Below are 13,182 nucleotides of genomic sequence, written 5' to 3' on the forward strand. Positions count from 1 at the left end.
GAGCAGATAGTGGTGTTGCTACAAGGGAGAGTCTGCAGTGGAGGAGACAACACTTACAAGCTCTGCTTATCTGGATGCAGTCGATATACCCCATGGGCGGCAGCAGAGAATGTGCAGAGCCTCCTTGTCTTTCTAGGATACTGATGATGCACGCAGAGAAATTGGAGGAGTCCATTTTGTGCATGCATTCACCTTGCACAGCTTTGCTGTTATAAATCCTCCCATGGGTGGAAACGCCGGCTCTGTGGAACATTAAACACTTCTCATGGACATCTATTCACACTCTTGCCATGGTCCAGTATATGTGCTGCCTTCAAAAGAACGACAGCTATCTTTGCTTGGCCTTCAATCCTCACCTTAAAGCTGTTCTGCACAGCAATAGCAATGAGGAACAGTAGGACGTAATGGTAGAAGGGCGTACAGAGTTTGGTAGATTGGTTTATTATTGTCACATGTACCGAGTTACAGTGGAAAATCCTGTCTTGGCTAGCATGCATGCAGATAATGTCATTACACAGTTCATTGAAACAATAACAGAGTGCAGAAAGAAGTGTTACTGTTACGGAGAAAGTGCAGTGTACAATAAGGTCCGAGGCCATAATGAGGTAAGTTGTGAGGATTAAGAGTCCATCTTATTGTACAGTTCAATACTCTTCTAAAAGAGGGTAGAAGCTGCCCTTAAGCCTGGAGGTACATGCTTTCGCATTTTTTGTACCTTCTGCCCAGTGGGAGGGAGGAGAAGAGAGAAGATCTCGGGTGCAATAATTATGTTTGCTGAGGAGCATGGTCAGAATCCCTGGTTCCTTAAGGTAGTTAAAGCTGAGGGTGGTAATGGGAATAAGCTTCCATTACCTATTAAATGCTCTGAATGGTGTGCGTCTCAAGTAGCCTCTGACAACCAAGTCCAGTTCCTAGTCTTCATATGTGGCTTAGGTACTAAGCCCAGCAGAACCAGATCTACTGACAGGAGAAGGGGCATAGGCTGGTTACCATTGCCTTAAATCTAGTCATTTTGAGGACAGATGGGCTTGTCAGCTGTGGTTGGCAGCTCATCTGGGAGAAGGAAAACTCTGATCACAAACCTCCGCTGCCTTGCGGCCGTACCCACTCATGGGTCAATAGGTACATTTAATGTCGGAGAAGTGTCCTGAATGTCATGAAATTATTTTCTTCACAAACATCGATGAAAACAGAGTGAATGAATGACAGTTAAATGTTAGAACCCTAAAGCCCCCCCAACTCCCCCTGCCATGCGTAAGCAGCAGCAAAGCAATGACCCCCCCCCACCAGCAAAGAGCATCAGCACCCCCCACCGAGCACTCAAACGTGCAGCAAAGCATCAATAAAGACACAGACTTGCAGTCACCCAAAGACTACTCGTTCACCCAGTAATTGGACATACCGCGGGCTCTCTCTCTCTCTCTCTGATAAGGGAAAAAGAGGTGTCTCCACTTCACAGCGAGAGGGGAGACATAACAAAACAACTCGCTGATTGATAGTGTTAAAGGTCTGTTGCGTGGCTTTTTCCAAGCTCTGTGCTCAAAGAACTCTAGCCTCTGGGCACACAGCCAGCAGCCTGCTCACTGCTTTCGATCTTCTGTGTACTCCCATGACACATCAGGCAGCAGCTCCAGCCTTCAGTCCACTCGCCTTCAGAGCCACGAAAATCCGGCACCCTGAAGGTATATTATCTTCCAGGCCGTGTCCTTGGCATATCCAAAAGCAGCCGGTCATGAAGCCCTGAGAGCGGGTCCCATTTCCACAAAGAACCAAAGCCAGCGTGTAACTCCAGGTCAGGGTCTTCAAAAGAACCTTGAAAGAGGAAAAAAAAAGATATCAAAGATAGAAATAAAACTGTTTCTGAAGATTCAAGCAAAGGAGTCACCGTTAGGCACCATCGTCCTCCTAAGCTCTGACCAATTTGGGGAAGGCCCAAGAGTAAACCCTGAGGGAAAATTCTGGAGCTGGAGTCTCTTAAGACAGCCCTACGTCGAGTTCAACACCTACCAGCAACTCCTGTGATGCCTCTAGTGCAAAACTATCGGTCTCTGCCGTTTCTTTGAATTCATTGGGTGCATGGAGAGGGGGAGCCTGCTACATGGACAACAGTTTGTTCTCCGTATTGTACTGCTCTGGCTTGCATATCACATAGACGACTGGTCGCAACATCCACAGCCGACCCCGACCTCAGAGGCCATGAGTGGGCCAGTTCCTGTGATGTGCTAAGCTGTGTCCATAAATCTCTGCAGTTTCTTGTGGTCACGGGGAGCCCAGTTGCCATACAAAGCCATTATGCCTCTGAATAGGATGCTTTCTATGGTGCATTGACAAAAATTAGTGAAGGTCCCAGGGGATGTGTCAGTTTTTTAAAAATTCTCCTGAGACTGTAGAGGCGCTGGTGAGATTTCTGTGTGGTTTGATGCTCATTCCTCAGTTTGGCCAAGGAAGGTGAGCCTTATACCTTGTTCTTACTTTAAGCCCTTTACAAGAACGCTTCTTTGGACATTTTCCTTTTGATTAATGCCTTCTCTACCATCCAGCTGAAGATTTCTAAAGAGCATGACAGCCCTAGATTACTGTGTCACTCATCCTGACGTGTTTGATAAAATCTTCAAAGTCTCAAAAGCAATAGGGGCAAAAGAGCACACAGGTGCGGGAACCTGGAGCAACACACAATCTGCTGGAAGAACTTAGGAGGTCAGGCAGTGCCCAGAGGAAATGGAACATCTGATGGGCCAGTATGAGGAGGAGTGGAGTGGTGACAAAGGCGTAAGGTGATTGCTGAACTGAGAGGGGGGTGTAAAATGATAGGCAGGTTGTGCTGTGTGGGGGAGGGGAAGCAGGAGTGGAGTTGGGAGACAGGCAGGTGCATGATAGGTGGAGACAGGCAAAGAGAGAGGAGGTAAAATGGGGAGACAGATGGGAAGTGAGTGTGAAGAGGCAAGACAGCTGCTGGAAGAAGATGAGCAGGAACACAAAGTGATAGCAGTGCTGAACGCCGATAAGTTAAAGGGGTGAGAAAGCATCTGGTTGAAGATGTAGAGACAGGTTGCTCAGATCCTTATGTTGGTAGCTAATGCTGTCAGTGGAAAGTCTTGTGAGTTTTGGACTCCACCGCTTTACTCTTTTCCATTGATGCTGCCTGGCTTGCTGAGTTCCTCCAGCATTTTGTGTGTGTTTTGATTTCCAGCATCTGCAGATTTTTCTCTTGTTTAGTGTTCTCCCATAGATGGTGATAGGGACAGGAGGCAGCATGTGAACAATAATCGAGTGAATGAGGTGAACTCCAAAACCCCTCATGTCCCTTCTGCACACCCTTACTAACAACAATCTAAAGAGCGAACTCTTGGAGATCAGCAGGGTTCTGAACAGTCAAGGTTTGGGTACCATGTAGCCTAATTAAGATGATGTTCTTAGATCTTGGTGAAAGCCTGAATTCATTGGTTTGTTGCTGAGTTTGAGCCCCAAACTTGGGCAATTTTGGACAAGGCCATCATCAGAAAGGGCTTTCAACACTTTGCCACTTATACTTGAGGCCAACAGTCTCTCATTTGGCAGTAATCGATGATACGCTACATGTTCTGGCACAGTTTTCTTTGAGAAATGACTATCTACTTGTGAATTGTCTGCATGACTGTCCAGAGACCTCCTCTGAACAGTTGTCATCTGGATCAGCTCCTCTGGCATGCCTGAAGTCATTAGGGAGATTTGATTTGATTTATACAGCATGTTCACAGGCCCTTCTGGCCCAATGAGTTCTGCCACACAATTCCAAAGACATACAAGTTAATTACCCTACTAGCCTCTATGTCTTTGGAATGTCAGAGGAGCTAGAGGAAACCTGTGGGGGGAACGTACGTACAGTGGCAGAATTGAATCTGGGTCACTGGTGCTAAGTAGTGTTATGCTAACCACTACATTACCATGATGCCTAATTAGGGACATAAATTAGAACGTTAAAGGGAAGGATAATTATTATTCTGCACAGGGTAAAATTTCACTTTATGTTCATGAACATGTGACTGCTTTATGCTGTGTGGCTGCTGATATTTAATACGTGACCAGGTGGTTGGGAAGTAACCATAAGCAATCGTGCTGGTGGCCAATTCTGCCTCCTCTACAGCAGAGGGTTTCCAGCTGGGTGGAGGGTTCTGCCTGGTCCTCTGCCCCTCCTTTGCTTTCTGCTGGCTCTTCTGAGAGGTGAATGGAGTGATATTGGTGAGAGTGATGGGTGTGTCCAGTGGATGGTAGCGAGCACTTACTGACAGCGAGGGAGTGGGGTGAAAAAGCAGAAAGGTGAGAGTGACTGCCAGTGGAGACTGGGCAGATGGGGACATGAAGAAAGGCAAAGAGCAGGTGGGGTGGAGGGAGGTGTGATGTGACTGAGGGGCAGTGTCTGGGTTTCAGAGGTAAACACGCATTGGGATGCAGGTGAATGATCACACCTTGACCCCTCACTGAACCACATTCAGCGTTGAACCCACAACAGTGGCTCCATTGTCCTCTGCTGACCCTATGGACAGCCCCCCCAGCTGTGTCTCCTCACTTCCACTGAAAATGAGCAACAGCAACTCCTGGGTTATTGCCCCCACCAGTGTCACGCACAAAAGTGAAGTCATTATAACAAGGTGCAGCCTTTGAAGCTGGGGCTCCATTCAGCCAGTCTTTTTTGTCAGGTTTGGGATGTTCATTTAGGATGGGCTAGGAGTGTGATCAATGAACACTGGATCCTTTATACTCACTGGCCAGTCGGGAAACCTGGAGCTGATAAGTTGCAGCAGGTGGGTTACAAAACCCACCATTTGTGCTCTGCACTTAATTCCAGGTTCTTTGCATGCCGCTGGGTCCCTCAACACCCCCCTCACCTGCTCCCAGTGCTTTGGAAAATAAAATCCAGCTCCTCGTTTCTGCATTTTACCAAGCTGATTTGGTCTCTTCAGTTCCCACTTGATACTTGCCTTTGGTGATGTTTAAAAAGTTCAGGAAGGTCAAGTCAATGTATTTATTACAGTCAAGTACACTGAAGTCCTTTCTCTGCATATCATCCCAGAGGACTGTAGCATACCGTAAGTACATCAAGGTAGTTTTTAAAAAAAGAATACAGCACAAACTTAAGTACGGAGAAAGTGTTCTGCGGTGTACAAGTAAGATGCAAGGGTTACAGCAAGGTAGATTGGGAGATCAAGATTGCACCTTTAATGCACGAGAGTCTATTCAATGATATGGTAACAATGGGATGGAAACTGTCCGTGAGACTGGTGGTGTATGCTTTCAAGCTTTTGCAACACCTGCCTGATGGGAGAGAATGATCAGGGTGGGAGGCATCCTGGATTATGTTGGCCACTTTCCCGGGGCAGCAGGACATGTAACTGGACTCGGTGTTACTGATTAATGCATGTTGATGGGCAGCCTATCTATCTTGAGGGGCATAAACACCATTAAACCCCTTTTCAGATCCCCGTGCACGTTTCATTGGAGAGGAGACTCTTCACTGCTGTTCGTTCTGCTGACCAGTGCATTCATTCCTCTTGCAGTGGTTTCCATATTCAGCGTAGCTGGAGTTCGGCTTGAGCCTGAAGCACGGAATGCTTTTCATCCCTTTCGGAAGGACAAGTGCACATCAATCCTTGCCTGATGTGGAAAATGAAAGGTGCAGGTGAGGAACTGTGTATTCACTCTAAGTTACACCATGTACACCCAAAATGTGTCTCACTCAGTACGTTCCTTCCTTGGCTCACTGGGTAGACCCCCTCTATACGCCACCCCCTAATGACTCTCCTGTTCAGTACATTCCCTCCATATATATACACCGTATATTCCCTCCATCTCGCACACTGTATAGTCCTATGCCGCTTTGCCTTTCCTCATCACAACTGGTTCCCATCCTGACATGTGGGTCCATGCATGGCCATCTCTGCCGCCACAATGAGGCCACTCTCAGGCTGAAGGAGCATCACCTTATATTCCGTCTGGGTGGCCTCCAACCTGGTGCCATGAGCATTGACAGACAGACAGACAGACTTTATTGATCCCAAGGGAAATTGGGTTTCATTACAGCCGCACCAACCAAAAATAGTGAAGAAATATAGCAATATAAAACCATAAATAATAAGTTAATCATGCAAAGTGGAAATAAGTCCAGGACCAGCCTATTGGCTCAGGGTGTCTGACACTCCGAGGGAGGAGTTGTAAAGTTTGATGGCCACAGGTAGGAATGACTTGCAATGACGCTCAGTGTTACATCTTGGTGGAATGAGTCTCTGGCTGAATGTACTCCTGTGCCTAACCAGTACATTATGGAGTGGATGGGAGTCATTGTCCAAGATGGCATGCAACTTGGACAGCATCCTCTTTTCAGATACCACTGTCAGAGAGTCCAGTTCCACCCGCACAACATCACTGGCCTTACAAATGAGTCTGTTGATTCTGTTGGTGTTTGCTACCCTCAGCCTGCTGCCCCAGCACACAACAGCAAACATGATAGCACTTATTTCTTGAACTTCCAGTAATTTCTCCCCCCTCCCATTTCAATCATTTTCCATTTTCCCATTCTGGTTCTCTTTGCCTGCCCATCACCTCCCTCTAGCGTCCCTTCTTCCCTTTTTCCCATGGTCCACTCAAAGTTCAAAGTACATTTATTAAAATGTATACATCCATGAAATTCGTCTTCCCACAGGCAGTCCCGAAACAGGACCATGGAACCAACCTGCCCAAAGAAAAACATCAAACACCAACCCCACCCTCCCCCATGCAAAACAAAATCACACATACAGCAACATCTGGTTTAAGATGGCCAACAGCTTAATGCTGGTTCATAAAGCAAGAAATAGAACTAAATACTTTATTAGTAACATTTCTTTTTCTGTGGAAGATTGTGGTAAACGATGACAAACATTGAAGAGGCGAGAGAAGGTGAGGCAGATTCAAGGTTTGAAGCAGGTGGGTGTGATTCAAAGTGGAGTGAGGTGAGACATGGTCAAGGAGAAATGGGTGGGGTGAATTTGAGACATGGTCGAGGAGAGGTGAGTGGAGTGAGGTCAAGACAAGGTCAAGGAGAAATGGGTGGAGTGGGTCGAGATGTGGTCAACAAGAAATGGGTGGTGTGAGCGAGATGGTCGAGGAGAGGTGAGTGGAGTGAGGTGAGACATGGTTGAGGAGAGATGAGTGGAGTGAGGTGAGACATGGTCAAGGAGAAGTGAGTGGAGTGAGGTGAGACATGGTCGAGGAGAAGTGAGTGGAGTGAGGTGAGACATGGTCGAGGAGAGGTGAGTGGAGTGAGGTGAGACATGGTCGAGGAGAAGTGAGTGGAGTGAGGTGAGACATGGTTGAGGAGAGATGAGTGGAGTGAGGTGAGACATGGTCAAGGAGAAGTGAGTGGAGTGAGGTGAGACATGGTCGAGGAGAAGTGAGTGGAGTGAGGTGAGACATGGTCGAGGAGAGGTGAGTGGAGTGAGGTCAAGACAAGGTCAACAAGAAATGGGTGGAGTGAGGCGGGATATGGTTGAGGAGAGGTGAGTGGAGTGAGGTGAGACATGGTCGAGGAGAGGTGAGTGGAGTGAGGTGAGACATGGTCGAGGAGAGGTGAGTGGAGTGAGGTGAGACATGGTCGAGGAGAATTGGGTGTTTTAGTCTTTTTAATGGGTTCTTTTGGGTTTCTTGTTTTGTGGCTGCCTGTAAGGAGACAAATCTCAAGGTTGTATAATGTATGAACACTTTGATAATAAATGTACTTTGACTTTGAACTTTGAAAAAACCAAGCAAAAACACAGAATATTAAAGCCACAAAATCTAAAGGCATGTTTCAGTACAGTTCACCTCAGTGTTCATTATCTGCACTTCAAAAATCACTCAAAAGTAGTAACAAAAAAGAAAGACCAGAACTAGAAGATCTCATAAACCTGAGAGTACAAATGCAGAATCTGCATTGATTAAACCTCTCCTCTCAGAATCCTTCTTCTTCAGCCCTTTACCGTTTCCACGTAACGCCTCCCAACTTCTCACTTCATCACCCTCCCCCACTCATCCACCAACCCCTTCACCTGGCTTCAGCTATACCTGCCAATTTGTACTCCTTCCCCTTCGCCCACCTTATTCTAGCTCCATTCCCCTCCTTTCCAGTCCTGATAAAGGGTCTCGGCCTGAAATGTCAACTGCTCATTCCCCTCCATAGATGCGGCCTGACCTGCAGAGTTCCTCCAGCATTTTTGTGTGTGTTGCATCAAGAGTTTGGACTACATTCCAGTGTTCTTCTGATTTTGTATCCCAGCCTATACTGCCTGTTCTGTATCCTCTCCCCCATTGCTCCTCTACATTGCTCCTCTACACCCAAATCCATTTACCCTACCTCATCTGCCTACTTCTGCCTGGGTCCCCTCCTCCTTCCCTTTCTCCTATGGTCCACTCTCCTCTCCTATCAGATTCCTTCTTCTCCAGCCCTTGACCTTCCCCACCCACCTGGCTTCACTTATCACCTTCCAGCTAGTCTCCTTTCCCTTCCCCTCCCCCACCTTTAGCATCTTCCCCCTTCCCTCTCAATCCCAATGAAGGGTCTCGGCCTGAAACGTCGACTGTTTGTTCATTTCCATAGACACTGTCTGGCCTGCTGAATTCCTCCAGCATTTTTTGTATGTTGCTTTGGATTTCCAGCATCAGCAGTGCTTTTTGTGTTTATGTTTTCCTATCCCTCAGCATGTTCTTTACTCCCTCTACCCCAGCTTCCACAGCAGATTCTGAATTCCAAGTGTCCTCTATCTCACTGTGTCCATCCTGCTGGTACAATTGAAGACCACCTGTGATTGCCCAGCAGATGCTGCTGATCTTTTCATGTTGATGTTGATCCACTGAGGCTGAACCAGCCTTGGTTTCACTCTGTAATCCTCAGATCTTTACTTTGCAGCTTGTTTCCGTGTGTGAGAGATATCCACATTCAACCATGCAGACCATCAAGAGACTGAAGATCCCCTGTATCCTGGCCTCATCCTCCTTAGCTCATAGTAGACTGACTTATACACTGCTTTGCCAGGGAGTATTTGATGGGACAGTTGAGAGAGAACTTTACTCTGGATCAAACTTGTGCTATATTTGCACTGTGTTTACTGGGACAGTGTAAGCAGGAGGGAGGGATGAGAGTTGGACTGTATATTTAACCCTTGCTGTACCTGTCCTGGGCGTGGTTGGTTGATGGGATGCTGTAAAGGATCTCCACTACATATCGAATGTAGGTCAACCCATCCTGGAACTGCTCGAAGGGACAATGCAAAGGGTGGTTCACTCTGCATCTTACTCTTGTGCCTGTCCTGTGAATGTTTGATGGGACTGTGTAAAGGCAAGTAGAAGTCTGTACCTGACTCATCCTGTGCCTCCCCTGGGAGTGCTCGATATAACAATGTAGAGGGAGTTTTATACTCTGTACCTAACTTGTGCACTACTATCCTGAATTTGACAGGACAGAGTAAATGGGTATTGGCGCTGTACGTAATGTATGCTGTACCCCGCACTAAGAATGTCGGATTGAACAATGCAGATACCGTGTCAATTCCATGCTGTACCTGTTCTATTGGTGTGCTGTTGTTTGGCAGAAATTCAGGTGGTTTTCATTTTTCATTTGGATCAACTGTTCCCACCGAGGAGCTTGTTGCATAAATATCATTAAAGAACATAATATATTAGTTTAATGGCTCGGAGTGCATGTTGTTGTGCTTTGGTAGGAGAGCTAATTCCACATGTTAGCTGGCCTGTGGTGTAGTGGCATCAACACTGGACTACAAGACGAATGGTCCCAGGTTCGAATCCATCCGACTCATTGCATGGTTTCCATCTGTGCTGTGCTGAGCGTCGAGCTGGCAACTCAGCCTTGTAAAAAAAAATACTGTCAAATGCTATGGAAACGGCAAAACAATACCTCCTAATGCACCACAACAACAATAGTTCCACAGCTACATGTACTTCTGGTGGTTGAGCTACTTTTGTGGACAAGAAATGAGAATGATGCCTATATTGGTACGTGTGATGACATCCATCGGCAGACTAGGTCTCTATTTCATGCTCGGAGGCCAGTGACAGTAATGGATGGCAAAGGACATCGCAGACAAGGTCTGTGCTCCGTGCTCGAAGGCCAGCAGCATCATGGATATCGAGCTATCTCAGGTTGGTGGGTCCTGGGATTGGAACAAGGAGGTACAAGGGACAGTCAGTTGGCATGCACAGAATTCTAAGTCCTATCGTTGGCTAATTTGGAGTCTCCATACCCAAAGGAGGAAGATGGAGGCCCTAAATAGAAATCTGGAAGTCAAAGCCAGATAACTGGAGACTGTTTGTTTTGTTCTGTGTTGTCTGCCAAGCTTTATGTGCGTATGGTATGTTGGCGCTGAAATGTGTGGCAACGCTTGCGGGCTGCCCCCAGCACGCCTCTAGATGTGTTGGTTGTTAACACAAACAATACTTTTCACTGTATGTTTCGAAGTACTTGTGACAAATGAATCTGACAAATGTGACAACTAAGGTGAGGTTGGCTGACATCCTTGGTTCTCGTATCCAACTGGGGTATCTGTGGTAGATGAAACAGAACAAGAAACTGTCACAGGATTCAAGTCAAGTTATTTGAGTTGCGTTGTGTGGTGAGTGTCAGACAAGGGGGGTGCAGCATGGATTTAGACCCCAAAGGTTAAATTTTGAGGAGAATTACACAAACTGGGCATGGATTCCCTGGAATTTATAATGCTAAATGATGACTTGATTACTGTTTCCTTGGTGAGGTTCAGTAATTTGATTCACAGGTAGAAACATTTTCTATTCATTGGGAATTCAGGAACAAGGGTATGGCATGAATACTGAATGTTTACCATGAAATTAGGAAAAACCTCTGCACAGTGAGGGTGGTAGAAACAAGGAATTTCCTTGCACGGAGAGGAATAATGGTCAGTCAGCTGTTAAATTTAAATCTGGTTGGTAAATTTATATTGGGATATGGAGACAAGTAAGGTCTGTAGAGGAAGGTTCACAGATATTGTCAGTGAAATGTGCTGAAGGGGTTAAATTATCCACTCTGTCCCTGAGTTTCTGAAATCCATGTACACAACATCTACAGCTGTACCCCCATCAATCACCCTTGTCACCTTGTCAAAAAACTCAATCATAGATTTTAAAATTTAAGGACTTTTAACAAGTTGATGTTCAGCTGATATTAGTGCCAAGGCAGATTAAAAAGATTAGGTATCGAAGTCTAGGGCGAAGGATAAAGTGGTGTTCAGCTCACTATCCCATGTAGTTTTAGTCACCACGGCGCTAAACTGACTCTGTAGCCGTCAGGCTCCTGGACCAGCAGCAGCATTGAACTGCTCTGTGGCTGTGGCCTCACTTTTGAGAACCTCTGCAGTTCATGTTCTGTGTATTATTTATTTGCCTTTTCTATTGTTTGCATGATTTATTCTTTCTTTGCACATTGGATGTTCGACTGACTTCGTCATGTGTAGTTTTGCTGTGAATTCTACTGTTTTTTTGTTTTATGGCTGCCTGCAAGAAGATGAATTTCAAGGTTCCACATGGTGTACATACTGTGATCATAAATTTGAACTTTGAACTTTTGAACAAAGCGGATGAGTTGTGACTTGAAAGGGGTCTATCAGATTAAAACATGCATAGAAGAGCGGACAGTCAGCACCTTTTCCCCAGAGCAGCAGAGGACACCCTTTCAAGGTGAGTGGAGGAAAGGTTAGGAGAAATGTGAAAGGTAGGTTTGTTACACTGAAAGTGGTATCTGAAATGCACACCTGGGGGTGGTAGTGAACAACGATACATTTAATAGACTCTTAGATGGGCACATGGATGAAAGAAAAATGGGAAGTTATAGACTCTGTAGGAGGATAGGGTTAGATTGAGCAGGGGGTAGGTTTAAAGGTCAGCACAAAACCATGGGCCGAAAGGTCAATGTTCTAACTTTGACATCACTTGTCTCTTTTCAGAGAAAACAGACCCGACCTCTCCAGTCTCTTGTTGTGACGAAAACAGTCTAACCCAGTGTTACAAGTAATAATGATCTGGGAGGCACAGAGAGAATCTGTAATTACCAACAAGTACCTGTGTGTGCACCTATTAAGTTCCCTGACCCTCCATGAACAGTCAAAGAATGGGGAAGGTAACACCAGTAGAGAGGAGTCTCTGTGGGCCACATGTTCCTCATGGTCCCACGCTTATCTCCACATGTCCTTGGGGTACTCTACGTCCACAATAGTGGGTCTCTGGTGTTTGGAGAGTTACTGCTCTCTTGCATTTGAAGCTCCTGTCTCTTTTAGTGTTCCTTATCAGTTCAATGCTGCATCTCCATCCCATTGGATCAAGGTCACCTGACTAACTGGGTCACCTCCTTATTGGCTCTGGTCCAGGGCGATAACCAGCATTGTTCTATGGTTTCTATCCTCAGCCCTGTGCCTTTGTTCTATTTCAACTTTGACTGGTTCAAACTAGGAAACCCAGGCAATGAGATTACAGATTTCTTCTCCTGCAAACCTGTCACTTTACATAATAAATAGCTACTCGTCTGAGAATGGTAAGGTTTAGCTGATACTCCTTGTGTGCCCACTCAATTACTCTGTTACATTATTCCCAGGGCAAGAGTCAGTTTTCAAACAGTTCACAAGATGGAAGTTACAGAGCAGCTTCGCAAAATGGCAGCCTCCATCCCTTTCAAGCACATGGCAAGAACAAAGTCAATTGGTCTGTTTCTGTAGTGTGGTGACTACAACTGCACACAGTACTGACCAATGTTTTAGTTTATTATCACTGACATATGATGTGTTCATCATATGTTACCATCATATGTTGTTCATACATACATGAAATTTGTTGTTTTGTAGCAGCAGTACAGTGCAAAGACACAAACATTTATAAATTACAGAAATGGATAGTACAAGGAAAGGAATAATGTAGTCATATATGTTCATGGGTTCAGAAATATAATGATAGAAACTGTTCTTGAATCCTTGAGTTTGACTCTTCAGACTTCTGTAACTTCTCCTTGTTTGTAGTTATGAGACGATGGCACAACCCAGATGGTGAAGATCCTTAATAATCTATTTTCCTTATCTCTACTTGAACAGATCTCTTCGACATTCCAACTCACTGACATTTTCTGTTTTCAGTTTTGTGAAAAGGGTGAGGGTAACAAATGTAATTGTAAGATGTTAA

At 45.7% G+C, this 13,182-nt stretch overlaps 1 protein-coding gene across 5 annotated transcripts in view; it reads left to right on the forward strand.

Moving 5' to 3' along the window:
- The window catches only part of cdk15 (cyclin-dependent kinase 15), a 51,644-nt gene extending 41,976 nt beyond the window's left edge, over positions 1–9,668 (forward strand). For 4 of the 5 annotated variants that reach the window (XM_059967156.1, XM_059967157.1, XM_059967159.1 and 1 more), the window contains 2 exons: positions 5,535–5,656; positions 8,897–9,668. Coding sequence is in view for 2 of the 5 variants with exons in the window: in XM_059967157.1 (XP_059823140.1) it covers positions 5,535–5,635 (101 nt within the window). In the remaining 3 variants the exon portion in view is untranslated. The remainder of the gene's footprint in view (positions 1–5,534; positions 5,657–8,896) is intronic. The other variant, XM_059967158.1, reaches the window with a different exon arrangement.
- Positions 9,669–13,182: the final 3,514 nt, after the last annotated feature.

This window comes from Hypanus sabinus, chromosome 4 (genome assembly GCF_030144855.1).
Source record: "Hypanus sabinus isolate sHypSab1 chromosome 4, sHypSab1.hap1, whole genome shotgun sequence".
In the NCBI taxonomy this organism is placed as follows: Eukaryota; Metazoa; Chordata; class Chondrichthyes; order Myliobatiformes; family Dasyatidae; genus Hypanus; species Hypanus sabinus.